The sequence below is a fragment of the Rhinatrema bivittatum genome, chromosome 12 (genome assembly GCF_901001135.1).
Source record: "Rhinatrema bivittatum chromosome 12, aRhiBiv1.1, whole genome shotgun sequence".
Taxonomy (NCBI): Eukaryota; Metazoa; Chordata; class Amphibia; order Gymnophiona; family Rhinatrematidae; genus Rhinatrema; species Rhinatrema bivittatum.
The window spans coordinates 41,767,484-41,791,950 of record NC_042626.1 but is presented as its reverse complement, the minus strand read 5'-3'; the positions used below and the strand labels follow the sequence as shown (position 1 = coordinate 41,791,950).

General features: G+C 42.0%; 1 protein-coding gene across 7 annotated transcripts in view; it reads right to left on the bottom strand.

The window, feature by feature from the left end:
* Positions 1–24,467, bottom strand: part of ETS1 (ETS proto-oncogene 1, transcription factor) — a 338,616-nt gene that overhangs the window by 54,594 nt on the left and 259,555 nt on the right. For all 7 annotated transcript variants that reach the window (XM_029572461.1, XM_029572460.1, XM_029572467.1 and 4 more), the window contains 2 exons: positions 6,852–6,971; positions 583–783 (listed from right to left, as the gene is read on the bottom strand). In XM_029572461.1, the coding sequence (XP_029428321.1) occupies positions 583–783; positions 6,852–6,971 (321 nt within the window). The remainder of the gene's footprint in view (positions 1–582; positions 784–6,851; positions 6,972–24,467) is intronic.

The window sequence follows — 24,467 nt, the reverse complement described above, 5'->3', positions numbered from 1 at the left end:
TACACATTCTGTACTTCTATGCAAGGCAGAGGTATCCGTGTCTTTAGGGGTAAGTGCACAAATACTAGAACACACCCCATTAATATAAAAACAGAGAATATGACGGCAAATAAGCATTTTAAGGGCCATCCAGCCTGCCCACTTTAATCCCTAGTGCAATTCCATAGGCCCCAGGTGCTCTCTGGCTTTCCTCACTTTCTTGAATTCTGTTACTGTTCTTGTCTCAATCACCTTCGTTAAATACTTTCTAGCTGTAACCTGCATATATTTATTTTGTCAGGAATGTTGGTACTTTTATTGCATTAAGCCATGCTTTGACATTTATTCTCGTCAGTCAATGCTATGGCAGGAGAGGTTAGTCAAGAGCTGTTTCAACCTAATAGCAACAAAACAAGCAGTAAGAGTGAAACTGTCTGAGGGTCGAAAGGCGCTAAGTAGGATTCAATGCAAAAAAAGATGTAAATTCTAGGCACCTCAGACAGAGGAAAGGTTAACCCAAAGTTTCTTTTACTTTGCAGATTCAGGGGTGCAGTGCTATCAGCTGAAGGGGGGAGGGGGGAGGGGGTGGAGACAGGTGCTCACCTTTCTGCAGGATCTCCAGGTGTTCCCAGAGAATGTCTCCCACGAAATCTGGGGCCAGCTCCAGGAAGCAGTCCTTCCCCAGCGCACAGAGGGCGGCACCGTTCATGCAGAACTTTTGGAAATCCACCCCCTTAAGGCTGAACTCGTTCACCGCCCACATCACCCAGTCTCTCACGTGGGTGTCCGTCCACTGCCGGGGGTCTGTAGCAGAGGGGTGCAGAGGAGAGACAGAGGGCATTACAGAGAAACGCAGGCCAGGCTATTTCAGCCCAGTCGCACTCATAAACCAGATAAGAAAGCAACATTTATTAAACCAGAGCCACATAAAAAGGAAAAATAATTTTTACACCTGCTGCTTTCATAAACTTGGTCAGGATTCAGGGCTATCATTCTCTACAAATAATAAAAATTTGTAATAGTAATAGTACAACTTTATTATTAAGAAAAGGAAGAATATCGCATGGCATTGAGAATAAATGTGTTAAGTACTGAATGGGGGGGGGGGGGGAGGTTAACTTCTAAAGTCGACGGGACAAATCTTTTGTAGATGGGCCACATAATGTCTTTTTGTAAGATAGTAACTTCACAAAGGTCATTTCAGGTTGAGATGCCCCTTTTCAAAAAACAAAATCAGGTCCAGACATTAACATAGTGTGCAGTCTGAAGCCACCCTGCACACTGCCTGCTAGGGGGACCCACAGTGACCCTGCCCATTTATGCTGTGAAATGTGCCAATACGCCAAAGCTGCTTTCTATGCTTGCGTCCGGGCAGGAAGGTCACACCTGAATCTGCATGGGCTGGTATCGCCTCTCTTTCAGCTTAAATAAAGAGGATTGCCGTTAAACACCATGTCACTGTTGTAGCATCGTGCGGAAATGAATGGGCACACAGCAATGAGGTCAGACTCGAGTTTTAGGTGCAGTCCGACTCAAAGGTCATCAGCATGCCAGGGCAGGTTGTACATGCAAATTTTTTTCATACATATTCATTGTGGATACCCTGAAAACCAGACTATGGGGGAGAGAACGACTCCATGGCTGGACTGAGTGAAAGGATAATGCTGTTTATTTTTAAACTGCATTCATATTTGTGAATGATATACAGATTCTTACTTGGGTTGGTATGAATCAAGTGGAGGATATAGGAAGGGTTAAAGCTTGCTTAAACATGTTCGCTCAATGGTTTGATCAAAGGCGATTAAAATTAAACCATGATAAAACGGTGGCATTATGGATAAAGCATCAAAAAACCAACCTTTAGCAGAAAAGTCAGAAAATGAAAGAGTGATGGAGGTTGCTACAAGCCTAGGAATTAAATTGGATAAAGATCCATCCATGAAGTCACAAATATCATCCATAGTTTGGGCCTCCTTTTATATCTTAATAAAACAATTATGCCATTATTTGTCATTGAAGAATTTCACTATTCTAATCCATGCCTGTATTACTACCAGAACTGGTTAATACAATTCACTACATCATGGAATTTCAGGCACTAGTCTGAATCAGTTGCAACTGTTCCAAATATTTGATATTTGAACATATCTCCCCAGTTTTGCAGGATTTGCATTTGTTGCCGGTTGAGTACAGAATTAGATTTAAGATCCTGTCCTTAATGTTCCAGTGTAGAGGCCTTCCAGAATATCTGGCCAAATTGTTCTCAAATTATGTGCCTACTTGTCTTTGAGGTCATCGCAACCACAGTTGCTGGATGTGTACCTTCTGCTAGGGTTAAACTGACACTAACCCAAAATACTGCATTTAGGTATTATGGTCCAGCTCTATGGAACAAAATTGCCTTTGGCTGTTAGAGAAGAGCAGAATTATTTAAAGTTTCATAAACAAATCAAGGCCTGGTTATTTCCCAAACCTTGGTTTGATAATTGGATGAGCTGATACTTACGTTGTTAGGTGGAGTCCAGGCCAAGATATGTTTTATTGAGAATAATGAAGAATTTCCATTTTTTTCAGAGCTACAAATGGGTAGCAGTGCATCTATCATCAGTTAGGAGATTTTAGATTTTATTTTTGTTCGTCCCATATTTAATGTGTTTTGATTATTTTATACATCGTATTCCACCATGTTGGGAATTTGAATAGCAGAAAGTCAAATATAGTTAAGGACCTTTTGTTTTTAGTTTTTATTTTATTTATCATAAATACCTTTCCAAAGAAAACACTGATAAACAGGAGAAAAAAAATCAGTGGGAAGAAATGACCTATTTGTCCCACTGATTTCTTTCCTTTTTTTTTTTTTTTTCCTTTATTGTAAACAATATTAAATTCCTGGGAAAAATAAAATAAAAACTGAAAACGAAGGTCTCTAAAGATAGTTAAACAAAGAAAGAAATTTCCTTTGCATTATATTTAATGATGCTTTACAGTTGCATTTATTGTTGTACAAGCCATGGGTCTTATTTATGTACCAAAGTGGTCTAGAAATAGTAAAAAAGATGATGGTAAATGAAATTCTCTCTGAGGAAAGAAGGCAATTAGTAGAGTGCCTCAGGGGTTCGTCCAGAGGCCTGTTCTGATCAACTGTTGTTGGGAGCAATATTATGAGGGGGTGGATAGAATAGTTTGCCTTCTTGCAGAAGGCACCAAGATCTGTAACTGGATTGTCACCTCTGAAAAAATAGGTAGAGTGAAGAGAGATATGTGGAATTTGTTGCTGGAGAATGTGGGCAAGGATAATAGTACAGCTGGGTTTAAGAAAAAGTTTGGATGAGTTTCTGGAGGCAAGGCCCATTAACAATTATTAGCCAAGAAAACATAAGGATCACCATCTCTCACATCTGGAAGTAAGCATCAGAGAAGGGAATCTCCCCATTAGGATCTGCTAGGTACTTCTAAGTGACCCAGACTGACAAAGACCAGAGACAGTATGCTGGGCTCAGACTACTAATTTGACTCAGCATGGCATTTATTACATTATTATAGATCTAAAAACCAAACAAAACTTCAGGAGCGGTTGAATGCTTGGCAATAAAGATTCAGTGCAAAAAAGTTCAGTCATACATTTGCTATACAGAAATCCAAGGGAGAAATGAGATTCTAAAATATACATAAGAACATGCCATACTGGGTCAGACCAAGGGTCCATGAAGCCCAGCATCCTGTTTCCAACAGTGGCCAATCCAGGCCATAAGAACCTGGCAAGTACCCAAAAACTAAGTCTATTCCATGTTACTGTTGCTAGTAATAGCAGTGGCAATTTTCTAAGCCAGCTTAATTAATAGCAGGTAATGGACTTCTCCTCCAAGATCTTATCCAATCCTTTTTTAAGCACAGCTATTCTAACTGCACTAACCACATCCTCTGGCAACAAATTCCAGAGTTTAATTGTGTGTTGAGTGAAAAAGAACTTTCTTCGATTAGTTTACCATCATCATCATACCAACCAAGGTAGCAAAATAATGTGATAAGGTGGTGGTGGCTAGTGCCAGAGGGAGAAGCAGAAAACAGAAAAGTGGTAATGCCTCAGCCCATATTAAATCAATGAGACCTCATCTAGGAGAGCAAAGTTTTTGAGCTGCGGCTCCCCTTCCATTCATGCAGTTAATTTGGGGCCAACCAGCAGATGATTTTATATATATAATATTATATATTATATTACATATACACACACATATACGTGAAGTGTATTCACCAGGTAGCTACAGTAGGGATGTGTATCGGGTGCCCAATCGTTTGCGCTTTCGGGTTTGTGTGGCCACGGGAAAATCTCGTTTTCCCACGGATTGGCTTTTTTTTTTTTTTAGAAAAAAAAAAAAAGTTTTTCGGTTTAGAGTGTACTAACAAAAAATAAAAATAAATGTTTTTTTGTTAGCCGGCACTAAGCCGAAAAACGATTTTTCACGAAAATTCTGGGGGGTGGGGGGGGGGCAGTGTTCGTTTCACGATTTAACTGATATATAATGAATTAAGAAACCAACCAGTGGCTGATTTTCTCCATTTTGTTTCTCTTCAATGAGAAAGTTCACACATATGGGCAAAGAGAGGCCAACACATATCCCTGTTAGTGTTGGGAAAATTAAAATAACCAAGAGCATTCAAGGCTGTTGTTCATTTACCTGCTGACTACAAGCTGCAAACTAATGCATGGATGGACCAGGAAATCATTTTGTACCAGCAGTGAAGGTCACCAGAAGAAATAACTCTCTCACCCTCCTGAATCAGAGTTAGTGCCTGGAAATATTTTTACCCCTTCCTGCAAATGTGATCTCATTCATTCAGCCAATGGATCAAGGATTTATGGAAAACATATCCATCTTCAGACAGGATTTTATCAGGATGCTGCTCAACTATGAAGACGCTCTCCAAGAATTTCAGTCGCAGCACACCTTAAACAGTGCAGTTTTTAATGTGGCATGTGCCTGGTGTGATTTAAGAGGTAAAACTTAATGGAAGGCTTGGATAAAATTGTGAATAGTTGTGATTTTTGTGGAGAGATCTTCTGATAAAAAGAAAAATTTTAAAGGTTTCAATTTGTGAAAGAAAAAAAATTCACTAAGATTCTGGATGTCTTCCAATGCTGACCCCCCCATAAACCCTGTCACTAAAATTAGAGAGACTGAAATTGAAGAGTGAAATAACCAAGATCAAATAATTGATGTTACACCAACCTTTACGGATGCTGAAATTACCGAAAAGGTTGTGCATCTGGAGTGATTCACTGCTCTTGAAGAAGATCACAATACCTTGATATATTCTTTGCAGCAGCCTTCTTACTCTGCTCAGGAGGCAATAAAGCGTCATGTTGCTCACAATTTCTTTAAAATGGCAACTGATTTGCAGGCACCTGGGCAGACTTCTGCAAGTTGCTTCAAAGAGCTTCTCAAATTTGTATCAAGGCATTGCAACACCATGAGCATCAGATATTGATACTGATGCTGAAGCAATAGAAGGGTGGGAACAGTGCTGATGGAAGTGAGGATAAGCAGTATGTGGATTAACCATTAAGCAATCTGGGTATTTCTAGACTGTTCATTGCTGAATTTTAATAAATGCTGCATAAAGTTGTAAAAATGTGTATTTAGTTTTTCTTTCATGAAAAGTACTTCACTAAAAAACTCTCAGATAACCAGCATGGACTATTCCCTATGCATACTGGATAATAGGGCTTTGCTGTAATCAGAAACAGAGAACGAGAAATCCATGAGAGATGGCATATATAGGGGTGGGAGAATGTTTGCTATGTAAAACTTTTAGCTGAATAATTTTTTACTTGTTAAGATGATGGAGCACCCGTTAATATTTAGTACCATAAAGTTGGTGCTCAGCTGAAGGTAGGATTGATTAGCAGTGTCCCTTTGAGGACAATTTTAGATTTCTGTGACCACTTTTTTACCCATAATTTACATCAGTTTTCAAAAGGAAACACTTTCCCTTTGAAAACAGAGTTGGAAAAAAAGTACATGTATAGACCTGCATCCACTATTTATGAGGTTTATTTCCCAGAAAAATTATGTACACACACAGTGCTAACCTCTCTCCAAGTCTGCCCCTAGGAACACCTCCTCTTTCTGCATGTTAAGGTCACGTGCACTAAAACTATGCCCATACTTTTGCGTACAGAGATGGCAAGCAATTTTCAAGAAGCCTATTTCCACACGTAAAACATTTCTGCCTGCAAACATGTTTTTGAAGGTTGCCGTTTTTACTACTCTTATAGTGATATGCATTTGTTTAAAACGAATGTACAAAGTGGGACAAATGAGGCCATTTTCGGTTCATTCTGATTAAAATGAACAGAAAATGGCCTCTCAAAAAAACCTGAAAAGTTTTGTCTTTTTAAATTTCAATGCAAATAAGAAAAGGGTTTCTTCAATGTCCTCTGATTCCATTCTGTCCAGGGAAAAAAACAAAAACAAGGCTGGGGCCCAGATCTAGCTGAGACTTCCCTAAGCCCCTCAAACCCTTCCACATCAAACATTGCCCCCCATTTACCTCATCCATATGGTTGCAAAGTCCAAAGGGAAAGAACAATGCCCACTTGCTCCTGCCCTGCCTTCTGTAGATTTAAAAATGGCACTGGCAAGCCAGATGGGCCTGGCCCCATGGACAGTCTTGGTGGGTAGGAGGGGCTTGGTTTGTATTTTTTAATGTGTTTTTTGGTTCAAGAAAACAAACCAAATACAATATTAAACAAATTGAAAAATAAGCCAAAACAAAAAAAAAATGGAACTGAGAAGTTTTCAGCTGTACATCCTTATTAGTCTCTCTTCACCCGCATGATCACCCTTCCGTGCTGTATCCACATACTATACCTATAGGGATCCCCAGCCGCTGCTGCTCTTTGGTGAAACCACTGAAGGTGGCCTTCAATGCCTGTGACATCATCTCTTTGCTGCTGGGCGTTAAGAGCGGTACATCAGCACACTCCATGTCTAAAGGAAAGAAAGAAGAAGGAACATTAGAGGAAGAACTACACCAAGCATCCACCGAATATTCCATCAAGAAAGGTAATTCCAAAGCCATGTTATGTCCCCCTCCAACCAAGCCCACAGACCTTTGCCTATTGTGTACCTTTCAGAAAGCTACAGGAGCTTCCCTAGTGACAAGTCTGAGGGCACCTTGTATGCTGGCAGAGGGTACACAATGGGAAAATCAAATGTTTTATCTTGTATCCCCAAATAGGGAAGGAAACCTTAAGAATGCAGCAATAGGAAAGTCCAAGGAGTCTTACACAAAACTCAACATAAAACATCTGCTTTCATTATTTTATTTTAACTTAAAAAAAATTAAAAAAGGCAGCACATTGGAAGATGAAATTTAGCTCTTCATTTACAGAAGGGCCAACTGAGAGATATGTACAGAACTATTAAGTCATGGACATTTTGGCCAACCAAGCTATTTGACCGACTAAAACATGCTGAAGAGTCCAGTCCTAGGACTGCCCCATCAACACGAGGATGTTCATTTAAATTACTTGCTAATCCATTGATATGTTCTAATGTTCAATGTATTCTTGTGGATTAGAATTAGATTATAGTGAGTTCTGCTACTGCTTTACATTTCTATAGCGCTACTAGACATAATCAGCACTGCACACATACATAAACAGAGACACTATGTTTCATGGAACTTACAACCTAGCTGAGACGCACAAAAAGACAAATAATTTCTAGTAATTACTTAAGTATTACAGTAAAAACATGTTTAACATTAGATAATATATCCTTTGAAAGATGGCTCTTATGCTGCATGATGCCTTCTGTGCAATACTGGAGCAGCCAGAAGAGATCAATCTTCTTTCTGAAACAGTATAGACTGTCTCTTATACCATAAGAAATGTTTCTCAAGAGGACATTTTAGCTGATGCTGTTTTTTTTTTTTTAAAGGTAAAAAGTTCTCTCTTATGAAAGTAAAACTTGTTACCCCATCCCACTTTCAAGATCATATCAGTGTAAAACAATAAAAGCTAGTTACAAACTATCGGGCCGATACAGTACGCGCGTTTGACGCGCTAGCTTTACCCCTTATACAGTAAGGGGTAACAGCGCGTCGAAAACGCGGGGTCAACCACCCCGAAACTAATAGCGCCCGCAACATGCAAATGCATGTTGATTGCCCTATTAGTTATTCCCCGCGCCATACAGTAAGTAAAATGTGCAGCCAAGCTGCACATTTTACTTTCAGAAATTAACGCCTGCCCAAAGGCTGGCGTTAATTTCTGCCAGTGCTGGGGAAGTGTACAGAAAAGCAGAAAACACTGCTTTTCTGTACACCCTCCGACTTAATATCATGGCGATATTAGCGGAAGACGGACGCTCAATTATTCCGGCGTCCATTTTCCAAACCCGTGGCTGTCAGCGGGTTTGAGAACAGACACCGGCAAAATTGAGCGTCGGCTGTCAAATCCGCTGACAGCCACCGCTCCTGTCAAAAAAAGAGGCGCTAGGGAGCAGTTTAGCACAACTGATTTCTATTTATACATACATAGGATGGCTGACCTTCACTAGTGCTGGAGTCTCCTAGTTTAATTTAATGGAAACCTCCCTTTAAGCACTGTTTTTGCAGCCTGCACTGACCCTAGATTAAAGACAGTAAAAAAAAAAAAAAAGTCAGATTTCACTATCTCATAACACGATCTGATCATGTGGGAAGCAATATAAGTATTTTAGCATGACCACTATTCCTTACAGAAAGCACTATGGGGTTAAATTTCCCAAAAGATTAGTCAGGACTTACATGCATAAAGAAAGGAGTTACACATGCAGCTTGGTGCTATGAGGTCCATGTCGATTTTCAGCCACCTAAATATATACCCTTATATGCACAGCTAAATTTACTTATGCTAAAAGGCATTCCGGGAGCATCTTAAACATTTACGCCAACAACTTGAATTTTCAGAAGTTGGATGTGTAAATGGCACACAGAATAGATTCATTCATCCCTTGCACCTTTTTCAGCATTGCTATATTAAATGGTTTTCTCATCGGCTTTCCTGGCTCAGAGGGACCACCCAGGCACCTGTCAACAGTCCTAGTTATGCAGTATTACTTACATCATGATCCATGCACGCTTGGATTAGCTGGGGAAATCCTATCTGTATCATTTTCCCTCTCACATGGCCATACTGCCAAAGTGTGCACACATGACCCAGGCTTGGCTCAATCATGCACACATTGACAAGATGCATGTGTGACCCATAGCCACATACATGCAAGCTCCCCCCATCACACACCTAAAAAAGAAATACATGTGTAACCTATGGACATGCAGAAGAGGCATATGTAGCCCATATAGGGTTGCCAATTGCCAGTTTTGGACTGAACAGTCAGGTTTTCAGATGTGCTGTGCAGTGTCCAGTCAAAAAGTACTAACCGGACACTGAAAATCCAGATTTTGCAGGCGGTTCCTCCTCTTTCCCCACAGTTTCCTGGATACAGGGAAAGTCAAAGCTGAGAGCTGAGCTGTGTCTCTGCCTCCTCTTCTGTTTTGTGATTGGATGGAATGGGGAGAGGAGGCGGGGCACAGCACAGCCCTCAGTTCCCAGTGGCTCCATAGATCTCTGCAACTATGAACTTCTGGGTCCCTTCCTGTCCCTCACTGAATGCTGGGCCAAGACCAGAGACGGGGGCTGCAGCAAGCCAGCCAAGGGGAGTCTCTGAGTCACAAGGTAGGGAGAGGGGAGAGAAAGAGGGGACACAGCCAAAATGGGAAAAAAAAGGAAGATAGAGGCACGGTGAGCAAGGGAGGAAAGAGACAGAGGGGATATGGAAGGAACAAAGATCACAGGGAAGGGGAGAGGCACAGTGGAGCCATGAGGGAAGAAGGGATACACAGAGGGGGAAAGGAAGGAAGAGAGAAGAACAGGAGACAGGGGAACACAAGAGGAAAGAAGAGAGAGAAAGGAAGGCACTGGGGAGGAGAGGGAGGCAGGAGGGAAGAAGGATGGAGAGCAAGACAAGAGCATGCAGAGGGGACTACAGAAAGGAGGGCAGCATAAGTGAGGGATGCACAGAGGAGGGGAGGGCATATTGAGAAACAGGTGGCACAAGGGAGAGACAGATGAAAGGCTGGGAAGGTTTGAAGGAAAGGAGAATGAACCACCTGTATTTGAGAGAGGAGACTGTGTTTGTATATGAGAGAGGAAGTTGTGTGCGCATGTGTATATGAGAGAAGAGGCTGTGGGTTTATGGGGAAGTATGGAGGTGGGTGTATATTAGAAAAGCTTTAGTTGTGACAGAGCAAAACTGCATGAGAGAGTGTAGTTGATGTGTTTATGGGGATAGCTGAAATAACATTTTATAAAACAAAGTGTATCGAGGGGGGTGCTTGACAGCCAAGTAATGAATGAGTGGCGCAACAACTGACAGTAATCTGTAACCCCTCCCCCCCCCAAGCATTAAAGTTTAGTGGGTGTCCTGTTATGGTCCATGGAAAAAAAGTTGGCCACCCTAAGCCCATACTGTACACAAACACATTCCAAAGGGGCAAGCATGACATGCGCTCACACAGAAGAGGCATACATATGACAGTCTACATGCACACAGAAGGGAGGCATATAAAGTGGCACACATGTAATACACACATTCTGGCTTCAAACATTCCTCTGCTATAAACCACAGGTGCACACAGCCAAGAAGCAGCCTGGATGAGCCCCAAACCTCCGGAGTATTCTATTCCTATATCAGCACCAATTACAGAACAACCTCATAACACAAAGCAGTAAAGATTTTAAAAAGTGGGTACCATGCTGCAAACCACAGCTCTTATTGAGCGGTAACTGCCAGGCAGCTTCTGGGAGGCCTGAAATCGTACTGTGCAGTTTGCTGAAGAGAGCAGGGCCCCCCCCCCCCCCTTCACAGTGTATCTGAAATACAAACGTAACCCAGAAAGGATGAAAGCTGGGCGGATGAGGAGCTGCTTTTCTGCAAGTGTCGTCCATGGCTTTTGTAAAACTGGCAATTGGTGGATCACTGCTTTTCCAGGATGGGGGCTCAAAAGGCATGCCGCATCCCCCTCAAGCTAAAAACAGTAGGAGAAATGTAAAATGAATGTGGTAGAGGTCAGAGCAGGAAGAATGTGACCCCTCTGCCCCCACTGCTGCCCCCTGTCCCAGGGCCTGATGGATTGGCAATGAGGTCAGCAATCAACACAGTACAAGTTCTGTCTCTCTGCTGGAAGGATGAGGATGGGGCAAGAAGGGGGCTCATCACCCTGTCCCTCTTCCTTCCTTTATCCCGTCAAGTAATTTTGCTTGATAAGCATGAGGTGCATGAATTTGTTTTGTATGGACAGTAAATACCCTTCCTCTCACACCCTGAACTCCTGGCATTAAGCACAAGGGGACAACTGCATCAGGAAAGGTCTAAAACCCAGTCCACCCTCAAAACAAGCAGGTGAAATACGGGTGGAAGCCTAGTCTAGAAGTCACCAGCAAGGTTGAGTTTTATCTCCAGCTGTTTAACTCACTCTTCGGGTGATGCAGACATCTCCCTGTAGCTCTGTTTACCTAAAAGGTCAATCAGGTGATCACATCACTGCTCCTTTCCTCCAACAGCCATTATGCAGCACAGATGTACATCAGAGATGGCCGCATGCACCCTTCAGCGAAGCCTTTCTAGACAGGAAAAGAGCTTGGGATCCTCTTTGGATGCAGACCTCCAAGTAAAATGCAAAATGCTCTTAATCCATTGTCATTACTATGGGGCTATGCAATTTTAATTTAGAGTGGAAACAACTTGGGGAAATAGGCTTAGGTTGGATGCTGGATGCCTAGGGCTGCCCTAGGCTAGGATCTTCCATCAACATTTCAACAATGGTGACCAAAAAGTAACTAGACTCTGGCACAGCTTTAAAATGAAACTATACCAACAGCATATGCTTTTAAATGGCAGACAACTTTTAAATAAGAGCATGCCATACTGGTTCAGACCAAGGGTCCATCAAGCTCAGCATCCTGTTTCCAACAGTGGCCAAATCAGACCATAAGAACCTGGCAAGTACCCAAAAACTAAGTCTGTTCCATGTTACTGTTGCTATTAATAGCAGTGGCTATTTTCTAAGTCAACTTAATTAATAGCAGGTAATGGACTTCTCCAAGAACTTATCCAATCCTTTTTAAACACAGCTACACTAACTGCACTAACCACATCATCTGGCAACAAATTCCAGAGTTTAATTGTGCGTTGAGTAAAAAAGAACTTTCTCCGATTAGTTTTAAATGTGCCAAATGCTAACTTCATGGAGTGCCCCCTAGTCTTTCTATTATCTGAAAGAGTAAATAACAGATTCACATCATCTACCCGTTCTAGACCTCTTTTTAACACCTCTATCATATCCCCCCTCAGCCATCTCTTTTCTCGCTGAAAAGTCCTAACCTCTTTAGTCTTTCCTCATAGGGGAGCTGTTTCATTCCCCTTATTTTGGTCGCCCTTCTCTGTACCTTCTCCATTATGACATTTTCTGTTATATTCAATATTCCCTTTCTAATAATTCCCAACATTCTGTTTGCTTTTTTGACTGCCGCAGCACACTGAACCGACGATTTCAATGTGTTATCCACTATGATGCCTAGATCTCTTAATATGGAACCTAACATTGTGTAACTATAGCATGGGTTATTTTTCCCTATATGCATCATCTTGCACTTATCCACATTAAATTTCATCTGCCATTTGGATGCCCAATTTTCCAGTCTCACAAGGTCTTCCTGCAATTTATCACAATCTGCTTGTGATTTAACTACTCTGAACAATTTTGTATCATCTGCAAATTTGATTTGCTCGTCGTATATCTTTCCAGATCATTTATAAATATATTGAAAAGTAAGGGTCCCAATACAAATCCCTGAGGCACTCCTCTGCCCATTCCTTTCCACTGAGAAAATTGTCCATTTAATCCTACTCTGTTTCCTGTCTTTTAGCCAGTTTATAATCCATGAAAGGACATCGCGACCTATCCCATGCCTTTTTACTTTTCCTAGAAGCCTCTCATGAGGAACTTTGTCAAACACCTTCTGAAAATCCAAGTATACTACATCTACTGGTTCACCTTTATCCACATGTTTATTAACTCCTTCAGAAAAGTGAAGCAGATTTGTGAGGCAGGACTTGCCTTGGGTAAAGCCATGCTGACTTTGTTCCATTAAATCATGTCTTTCTATTTGCTCTGTGATTTTGATGTTTAGAACACTTTCCACTATTTTTCCTGGCACTGAAGTCAGGCTAATGGGTCTGTAATTTCCAGGATCGCCCCTGGAGCCCTTTTTAAATACTGGGGTTACATTAGCTATCCTCCAGTCTTCAGGTACGATGGATGATTTTAATGATAAGTTACAAATTTTTACTAATAAAAATGAAATTTCAGACCTGAGTTCCTTCAGAACTCTAGGGTGTATACCATCCATTCCTGGTGATTTACTACTCTTCAGTTTGTCAATCAGGCCTACCACATCTTCTAGGTTCACCGTGATTTGGTTCAGTCCATCTGAATCATTACCCATGAAACCTTCTCCAGTACGGGTACCTCCCCAACATCCTCTTCAGTAATCACTGAAGTACAGAAATCATTTAATCTTTCCGCGATGGCCTTATCTTTTCTAAGTTCCCCTTTAACCCCTCAATCATCTAAAGGTCCAACTGACTCCCTCACAGGCTGTTTTGGATATATTTTAAAAAGTTTTTACTGTGAGTTTTTGCCTCTATGGCTAACTTCTTTTCAAATTCTCTCTTAGCCTGTCTTATCAATGTCTTACATTTAACTTGCCAATGTTTATGCTTTATCCTGTTTTCTTCTGTTGGATCCTTCTTCCAATTTTTGAATGAAGATCTTTTGGCTAAAATAGCTTCTTTCACCTCCCCTTTTAACCATGCCGGTAATCGTTTTGCCTTCTTTCCACCTTTTTTAATGTGTGGAATACATCTGGACTGTGCTTCTAGGATGGTTTTTTTTTTTGGTTTTTTTTTAAAACAATGACCACGCCTCTTGCACACTTTTTACCTTTGTAGCTGCTCCTTTCAGTTTTTTTCTTAACAATTTTTCTCATTTTATCAAAGTTTCCCTTTTGAAAGTTAAGCACGAGAGCCGTGGATTTGCTTACTGTCCCCCTTCCAGTCATTAATTCAAGTTCTATTTATTTATTTTATTTATTTGTTTTTCTATACCGACATTAGATATGGAATATCACATCACAATCACAATTTGATCATATTATGATCACTATTGCCAAGCGGCCCCACCACCATTACCTCTTTCACCAAATCCTGTGCTCCACTGAGAATTAGATCTAAAATTGCTCCCTCTCTTGTCAGTTCCTGAACCAATTGCTCTATAAAAATGTCATTTATTCTATCCAAGAACTTTATATCTGTAGCATGTACCGATGATACATTTACCCAGTCAATATTGGGGTAATTGAAGTCTCCCATTATTACCACACTACCAATTTGGTTAGCTTCCCTAATTTCTCTTAGCATTTCACTGTCAGTCTCAGCATCTTGACCAGGTGGACGGTAGTATACTCCTATCACTATAGTCTTCCCCATACACTATAGTCTTCTACCCATAAAGATTCAATTGTGCATTTAGTCTCATGCAGGATGTTTATCCTGTTGGACTCTATGCCATCCCGGACATAATGCATCACACCGCCTCCCAGGTGCTCCTCTCTGTCATTGCGATATAATTTGTACCCCGGTATAGCACTGTCCCATTGGTTGTCCTCCTTCCTCCATGTCTCTGAGATGCCAGTTTAAGTCTATGTCATCATTCACTGCTATACATTCTAATTCTCCCATCTTACTTCTTAGACTTCTCACATTAGCATACAAACATTTCAAAGTTTGTTTTTTGTTTGTATTTTCATTCTGCTTTTTAATTGATAGGGATAAATTAGAATTTTTTAGCTCTGGTGAGTTTTTAGTTACAGGCATTTGGACTTCTTTTCTTATTATTGGAACCTCACTGTCGGGATGCCCTAATACTAATGCATCATTAGTATCCTTTGAAGATACCTCTCTCCGAACCATGCGCTGCTGAGCGACTGTCGGCTTTCCCCTTTGTTCTAGTTTAAAAGTTGCTCTCTCTCCTTTTTAAAGGTTAGCGCCAGCAGTCTGGTTCCACCCTGGTTAAGGGTGCTGCTATTTTATTTCCAGATGAGATAGTTTCCATTTTATTCCTTTAATACAGTCACTCAAGGGAATGGGAAGGATGTATTTCATTTTAAAACGGCATCACTACTTGGCACAGCTCCAGAAAACATATCTGATTATCTGTCACTTGGTCATAAGGTACCTCATACCTTTGAGCTTACAATCTGTGTTCCAGCATAGGACATATAAGCAATGACTGATCATGAGTATGCTATAATCTATCCTACTTCCCTGGGTATGCTAGTTAGTATCCCACTGCCACACATCAAGCAAATACTGCCAATATTTCAGAAGTACAAGATACTTGTACTTAGACCTAGTCATTTAATCAGTTAAGTGGAGGAAATCTATGTATCCATGAAGCTTGTGGTCAAATTCTGGCATCCAAAGGCTGCTATCAGCTATGCAGCACAACCAGTCCCTGGGCACTTGTCCATGTGTGCAAGTAAGATGTGGCTGTGTCCTCCCGAAGAGTAGCATGAAGGATTCACCTCTCTAGACTCCTGTTAAAGAACGGACCACATCACTGGCTCCTGTCCAATCCAGGTCTACAAAGGAGGGATCAAAGCCCCTCAGGAAGCTACTGGACTGACACTGGATTCAGGATAAATGTGAGCCAAACCCATTACTTTTTTTCTTTTTTTTTTTTAATAGAAACAGGAATGAGAAGAATGGAGTATTAAGGGCTTCTCAGAAACAAGATTCTTTCTTAAGTCATTAACAAACAGGAAATGCCTGACCCAAAGATCATTACTGGTATCCTAAACCAATTTGTAAAACAAAAAAAAAAAGATTGTTTGGGGGAGGTGCAGATTGCACAACTGGCTAATTTCCCAGGGAAAAAAATAGCTTTATCAAATTTTCTTCCTATTTTGTTTGGCCTTGTGTGGCCAGTGGTGATTTTCTGCCAGGTCACCACCCAGAACCTTTTTGATCTTGCTTCCCTTTTCTCCATTATGAAAAAAGCCACTGGATGCAACCCAGTATCATTATAATTTAGAAAATGACCACTGCCCTCTGCTCCCTCCCCCAACATTTACTTTGACAACAAAAATCTCTTCTATAGCATCACAGAGAGAGAGGTCATAGGGAGCATAGTTAACCCATGGAAAAATCGAAGAGCGAGAGATACAAAGTTTTATAGTCTACTGTAAGTTACCCACCATCATTTACATTTATAGCTCTGTTCCCTACCCTAGTCCTATAAATATTGGGAAAATCCAATCCCATCTTATTTGTACCAACTCTCCGGACTGTTTGCATGCTAGGTAGGCAAATGCTTCGCTATTTTGTTGGTCGCAAGTGTTGCACAGATTCTCGGCCCAGTCAGTAGATCACATTTAATCATTTGAAGAAAAAACGGACTTAAAATCACTCAAGAAATGCATGTGATAAGCTTCAGAGCTAGGAAGGTTGCAAAACAGTGCCAAGCGCAGAATGAACCGATTTCAGATTAGATCCTTATGGGAATCTATCACCCAAAGGTCTACAAAATTCCATAACTTTCAGAAGGCATTTGACAAGGGAATTTGGATCATGAAAGCATTCAACGGAAGAAAAAAAAATGTTTAGAAAGAAAGCGGGGGATGGAGGAGCTGTTGAACCAGAGAGGGTGAAGAGAGACAGACGAAGTAGAGGATACACATTTTTAGGCTGGAGACTGGAAAAAATGAGGCTTCAGCAGGAGATGGGAGTGGGGAAGAGTATGAAAGGGAAGAAGTCAGCTCCTCTTGAAAAGCACAGTGTTAAAAGATGTATTGGTATTCTTCCAGTTACATTAAGACTGGAAGAAAATGTGCTAATTAGCTAGCCATGTCCATGAAATAAAACAAATCATGGACAAATAAGGCTAAGCCCTGTCCTTTTTGTCCATATTTTGCAGTGCTCCAAGTTGGACTGTTTTACTCCGAGGATACTGCCAACAAAATAGTGTTGATAAAATATGACTAACAGGTCACAAATTGGTGGTCGGCTGAATTCCAGAAACTTCTGTTTGAGGGCAGGACTCTGTAGTAACCCACACAGATTTGGGAGGGGGAAGAAAATGCATTTTAATCAGGAAGTTGCCAGCAACCTCCTTTACTTTAGCAGTGAGGCCTACAGCAATAGATTTATAAAGGCAAATGACTGATTGCTGGACATATACTGGCAAAGACTTGTTACTCATTTATAAACAATGCTCCGATCTACCCTATACTGAAATAATGTTATACTCTACTGCTGAAGGGAGGGTAGGCTGATGGAGAGGAGCACCTGATCACTAGTTACCCAGAATAGTCTATAATTTAAGGTGGAGGCATCCAGGTGTCAAGTACTTGTTTGGCTCCCGGTCACAAAGAGAAGGGAAGTTGGTCTGGGATTAAAGCAGCAGTTGAAACGAGTAGGGCGGACTCATCTGCGCCTTATGACCCAGAATCAGTTGAGTAACCTGGCCTTGTTGCCTCTTTCACTTATCCTTATAGATGAGGCCTAATATAGAGCTTCTCACAATATTTTGGTGGCCCCATTGTGTGACCAACTAGACAAGAGGTCTGGCACCGGAGCAGAGAGCAAGCCCTCGAGGAGCAAAGTACCTGGTTGCAGTGAAGCAGTACTGTGGAAAGAGATGGTTTCTGTACTCACTGATGGTAACTGTAGGTTAGTTCTTCCAAGTAGAATGGTAGAGGTTGCAGGTAGTGACACAGGGAACATGGGCCCTCGAGGAGTGAGTACCGGTTTCCTGATAGCACCTGAAAGAAGCAAAGAGGCCCCCAAGGAGCGGGTACCCCATTAGAGACCCCGAAGGGTAGTAAGAGTTCCAGATAGCGCTGGAGAGGCAGAGTAGCTTAGGAATGGAGAGCGAATCCCATCTGTAAGAATCCTGTTGCTAACTCAATGAGCTAGCAAATACTGTAGGCAGATATACCCGGAAGTCGTGACATCAGAACAGAGGGACGCCCCTGAGGTTCGCACCAATGTAGAGTTAAAGATGAGGGTGGCATGCGCGCGCGCGCCCTAGAGGTACCTTGAAGAAGGCAGCACCAAAGCCGGTCCGGGGGACGCCGGAGAGAACGGCAAGCAGACGCCGCGGCGGCCATCAGTCCAAGGAGAGCGGGAGGAGCCGAAAGTAGAGAGAGGTAGGCGGGGCGAAGCTGAAGACTGACTGATGCAACATGTCTGGAGTCTTTCATGCATGATGGCCATAAGAGCCAGCTCTGTGAACGCAGTGAGTGCTTAAGCACCTACAATATTGAGGAAACTCTTTTACTGTGTCCAGGGAGGGGTCATTTGTGATGAGTTTAGCAACCCCAATTGTTCTGAAAGTTGGCTCCTATGTGATGGCCACAAAAATAAATCTATTGGGTGGCCATATTTGAGAACCGTTAACTTAATATTTGTTCAGTAGTACACTAAACCCAATCCCCACACTATCAACTTGCCTTTTCTGGGTTCTATTCCTACTTTCTAATTATTTATTGCTTACTCTGTCTCAAGTTCTAGGTGAGTTACAAATATAATATTTAAACAATAAACAGATATATAACATCATAAAGCAAAATCACCAATCAGTAAAAATTTAGTTCAAGTTAAAAAACAAAAATGTATTTCTACTCAAGCTCAATGCACTTTCTACTACTTCCCAATCTCTTTCAGTAGTGTGAGAGAAAATAGACAGTATACATTTTTGCTAACTTCTAGAGGAAAGGATGTGCATAGTTTATCAAAATCATGCCCTCCTTCACTCAGGTTTGCTTCCTCCTGGGGGGCAGCACTCAGGCTTCTGCTGAGAAACACAGCAGCACTCACAAAGTTCAAAGAAAGATAGCATTCCCCACAGCAAGGCCAAGCTTAAGCCGCACCTATGGTGAAGACTGTGGTTGGAATCTGGGAACATGCGTCAAAAGAGCAGCAGGCATCGGCCTGGTTTTCGTTTTTCGGCTCCCCATGACCCACAAGCAGTTTCTGATCTTTAGTTATGTATTCTGCTCTCTTTCCATGTGGTGCTCATTGGGAGCATGTGTGTGCTCTGTGAGTCATCTTTAGTATTTCAAGACAACAGATTTGGGATGACGCGCTTAACCCTGGAATGGCAAGGGAAGTGAATGAGGTCACTTCTGACAGATGTTTCCCATGCGCGAGCTTCTCTTTTCATTTGCTGAAGCATGTGCATTGAGACTAAAGGAATGTTTAGGTACTTATAATAACTAAGCTTCAGGTCATCTGCAGTGAAAAGGCCAAAAGGAAATGAACCTGTAAACTACAGACTTACGGGATTAACAATGTAAGGGACCCATTTGCTGTTAGAGTTAGTGTTTGAGGAAGGGGTAAACCAAGTATTTCCCAGCTCTTTCTTCTAGGCTGCAGAGATTGGCTACCCAGTTCTCATAAATGCAGGCAGAGAAGTGAGTAGGTATTGGATATTTTGAGTTGATTTTTGGAAGAGATGGAGAGTTTTTGGGCCTCACAGTCTGAAAGCTGAGAGAGAGGAAGAGACAGTCTGGAAGGGATTGTCTTGGGAGAGAGAAGAATACGATTTTTGTGTGGAGTTTTCTTCCATGGAGAGAGACTATAATCCAGCTTTCAGGAAGATGTCCTTTGCCTGGAGGTGGTCAGAGGGAAGCCCTGTTTGTCCCTGCTGGACATACAGGAGGGAAAACAGAGTTTTGGATAACAACAGAAGAACTGACATACTGGATTAGACAGAGGATCCATCAAGCCCAGTATCCTGTTTCCAACAGTGGCCAATTCAGGTCACAAATACCTGGCAAGATCCCAAACAGTAAATAGATCTCATGCTGCTATTGCAAAGGATAAGTAGTGGCTATCCCCCAAAAGGTAGATTTTAAGAGCTGCGCGTGGGCGCAAATGTGAGCACGTTTCCCAGTGCGCGTACATGGACGCGCTAATTTTATAACGTGCGCATATTTATGCGCACGTTATAAAATCAGCCAGCTGCGTGTACGATTTTATATCAATTCGCACATGTGCACACGAATCCCATCTTGAGTGCGTAAGGGGGGAATTTTAATAGGCACACACAGCGACGCAATAGGCCTATTTCCCAGTTCCCTCTCAGTTCACCCAGTAAAGGAGCACACTTCCTAAACCCCCTACCTAACTTGCCTCCCTTTTACCCTACTAGCCCCAACCCCTAAAACTCTGCTGACTACCCTTTTTTTTGTTTTTAATTTCACTACTTGCATGCGATCCATAGCAGAAGCAAGCTTCGTGGTTGAGGGATCCCGGCATGTACTAGAGCACATAAGTGACTTCAGGGTTGCAGTCGCAGCCTGCCCATGCCCCGCCCCTTTCTTGTCAAATCTTTATCTGTGTACCGGGAGATACGTCCATGGCCGCAGGCCTTTTAAAATCCACGCAGCCTGTGCACGGCTGAGTCACATGCATATCTCCCAGTTTTTGCCGCGTGTAGGTCTTTTAAAATTCATCCTTAAGTATACTTGGTTAGTAACATTTTATGGTCTTCTCCTTCAGGAACTTCTCTAAACCTTTTTTAAACCCATTTACACTAATTGCCTTAATCACATCCTCCAGCAATGAATTCCAGAGCTTAATCATGTGCTGAATGAAAAAATATTTTTCTCCAATTTGTTTTGAATGTGCAACTTATTAACTTTTTGGCATGTCGCCTAGTCTTTGTATTTTTTTTTTTTTAAAGAGTATTAAATAACAGATTTACATTTAACTATTCTATTCCATCATGATTTTATAGACCACTATCATAGCCTCCCTTAGCCATCATTTCTCCAAGCTGAACAGCCCTAACCTCTTTAGCCTTGTCTCACAGGGCTTTCATGCCCTTTATTGTTTTGGTCATCTTCTATACCTTTTCCAGCACAACTATATCTTTTTGAGATGTGGTGCACAGAATTGCACACAGTACTTTGGCCTCACCACGGAGTGATACAGAGGCATGACGGCATTCTCCACTGTGTTTGGTTGGGAGGGATTTTTGTGTCCACTATCCCTGCCCGGAGGTGAGAGGACATGGTTTTTTGGGGGACTCTCTACCAGAGAGAGATCCCTTAACATCAGACAGGAATAGGAAGAACTTAATTCCTATCCTGGAGCCCACCTTCACCCCTTGGAAGGAAGGGGTGCTCAGGTGCCTGCCAGTTAAAAGGACACTTGTGCCCAGGAGCATGCCAGTGACAAAGAACTGTTTGAATTTGTTTTGGAAGATGAACTGAGTGCTGGCTGGTGATTTTTTTCTATTTTTGAGACTTTTTTTTTTTTTACAGTAAGATAGGAGTTGGAATAGCCCAACGACGAGTCCTGTGTGTCTTTGGGTACTAGAGGGTCATCTCCTATGCAAGACAAGTAACTGAGTTCTACAGGGAGAGAGACAGAGACTGAGCCAGCCCATGAGCCATGGGCCCCAGAGGTTGAATCCTCCTCCACACCGGAAGAAAATCCAGCCTCGGGGCCTGTTGTGAATTGAGGCCCTAGGACTCTGTTTACCCCTGCATTTTGGGAAATCCCTTGAGGGAGTTACAACAGAAAAAACAGATTTCATTGAAATTCTCAGGAATTTGTGAGTTTACTTAGAAATAAAAGCTCACAAAAATGTTGTAGACGACATCTTTAGATTGGACTAACTTTTAATATATTTCTGATTAGCTTTTGAGAGCTACACTCTCTTCATCAAGTCATATCAGTTTACTTCTAACCTTAAAATACCTCAGAGAAAAGTAGCAGAAAATAAAGTGCTACGTGACAATATGGATATGAGGTTTCATAGCACAGTTTCAAAAGATAGTCTTGATTTCTGTACACATATCTGATAAAACTTTGTCTTCTTGGCACAAGTATAACAAGGATATTGACCAACTCGTATTCTGTAATCGCCAGCTACCAAACCAGTACAGCAAGGCAGGAAATGGGTAAAAAAAAAAAAAAGAAAGGACCTGAAATGATCACAAATAAAAAAAATAAAAATAGCAGTTATTTATATGGGGTCTCAAAAAAATTGCTTCTAGAAAAAATATAGAAGAAAATTATTGATGTCATCTTTGAACTGCTGAAAATTTACCAGATTAATAAAATAAAATATTAAGGCTTGAGGAAAAAATATTTCATCATGGCCTCAAAAAAAAAAAAAATCCAAAACAAAAAACCCCATGTGTGCCATGTAGGTGGGGCTACCATAGCCATTCCGACAATGTCTCCAACTCTGCACATACATACACTTCCCAGTTCTGCAACACCAAAGGATGTGTGCCTTTCCAGGAGCCCTGGAAACCAAATAGACTGGTTAGAGCAGAAGGGCATGAACCAGGCTTTAAGGCATCTACTGGGCTACGGCACCATTAGCCTTTATTCACAGCTATTTAATTTTATGTTTATTAAGTACTTGATAAGCCACAATCTAGCTTAGCCTTGCAATGATGGACCTTGGCCAGGGGGCACAGACACAGCTCCTTGGTGAAATCTACCCTGGCTATAGCCATTATGTGTTGCTGTAGTGCCAGGGGCCGAGACTCCCTTGCTCCATGCACCAAGTGCACCGGCTGCTCTGCAGAGAAGACAAACCACTGCCCATATTTTTGGCTCCCAGTTAATGTCATCATCTTCTTAAAGTACAATAATTTCCAAAAAGAAAAATGCCTCAGTAGCTGTTCACCCTGACTAGAATCTAATCACATCAAATTAAAAGCTTATTAGTTCATAAAGGATTCTTGCCGCTTTATTAATTGAAGACAAAACATATCACAGATCCCACAGACATGGCAGGCTGTACTGTTCATTAGGGATGTGAATCGTTTTTCAACGATTAAAATTATCGTCCGATAATGTTTATATCGTCTTAAATCGTTATAGAACACGATACAATAGAAATTCTAAACGATTTATCGTTAAAAATCGTTAAAATCGTGTTAGTGCGCACTAACTCGAGTTAGTGCGCACTAACTCCCCGTTAGTGCGCACTAACTCGATTTAGTGCGCACTAACTGAAAATGATACAAATAAACACTTTCCAGGTCACTGAAGGTCAGTTAGGAATGAATATGTGTTCCTATTGGCTGGCTGCCCTCTTATCTATTGATATTACCAAGGTTACCACTGAGGTGATGGTTGGGGGGATGGGAAATGGAACTGGAAACTAACGAACACCAACAGAAAATGAAACAAAGTGTTCACACTTCCCAGGTCAGTAAAGGTCACTTAGGAATGAATATGTATGTATGTATTCCTATTGGCTGGCTGTGCTCTTATCTATTGATGTTACCAATATGGTTGGGGGGATGTGAAATGGAAACAGTTGGAAGCTTGACAAAAAAAGTAATGTAATGATCAGCACTCACGTGACTAGAACTTGTTTGTTTATTATTTTGTTAGCAGGCACCTGAAATGCTAGTGCATGTTGAATTTGCCAATCACTGTGCATTTTAGAAAGGTGGTCCTGGCTGGAACTGTACACAGTTCAAATATATGTAATTGATTGTTGGTAAGTGTATTTTTTAAGTAGCCACACTGGCACCAGTATGTTTACTTTTCCTCCTACTTAACTCACTAGCTCAGCTTTGTAAGAAGGGCTTCTCTGCTTGTGTGTTGTTTTTGTTTGGTGTGAGGAGAGCAGAAACATCAGATCTTTATTCAATCTACTACAGTCATCTCTTACAGTGCCCTATCCCTATTAATACCAGGAGTGTTGTGATCTTCCTGCACACAGTGCCCTAACCCTGATACCAGTCTGAGACAGCTCCCTTCCTGCATTACTAGTGAGAGGCTGGCTTCACAGACAGGGGGGAGCTGCCTGACCCTCACTCCTGACTTCCCCCATGTCCCAGCTAGTGAATGGTGTGTGGGTGAGGGGGGGGGGGAGGATGGTGAAGTCTGAGACAGCTCCCTCCCTGCATTACTAGTGAGAGGCTGGCTTCACAGACAGGGGGGAGCTGCCTGACCCTCACTCCTGACTTCCCCCATGTCCCAGCTAGTGAATGGTGTGTGGGTGAGGGGGGGGGGGGAGGATGGTGAAGTCTGAGACAGCTCCCTCCCTGCATTACTAGTGAGAGGCTGGCTTCTCAGACAGGGGGGAGCTGCCTGACCCTCACTCCTGACTTCCCCCATGTCCCAGCTAGTGAATGGTGTGTGGGTGAGGGGGGGGGGGGGAGGATGGTGAAGTCTGAGACAGCTCCCTCCCTGCATTACTAGTGAGAGGCTGGCTTCACAGACAGGGGGGAGCTGCCTGACCCTCACTCCTGACTTCCCCCATGTCCCAGCTAGTGAATGGTGTGTGGGTGAGGGGGGGGGGGGAGGATGGTGAAGTCTGAGACAGCTCCC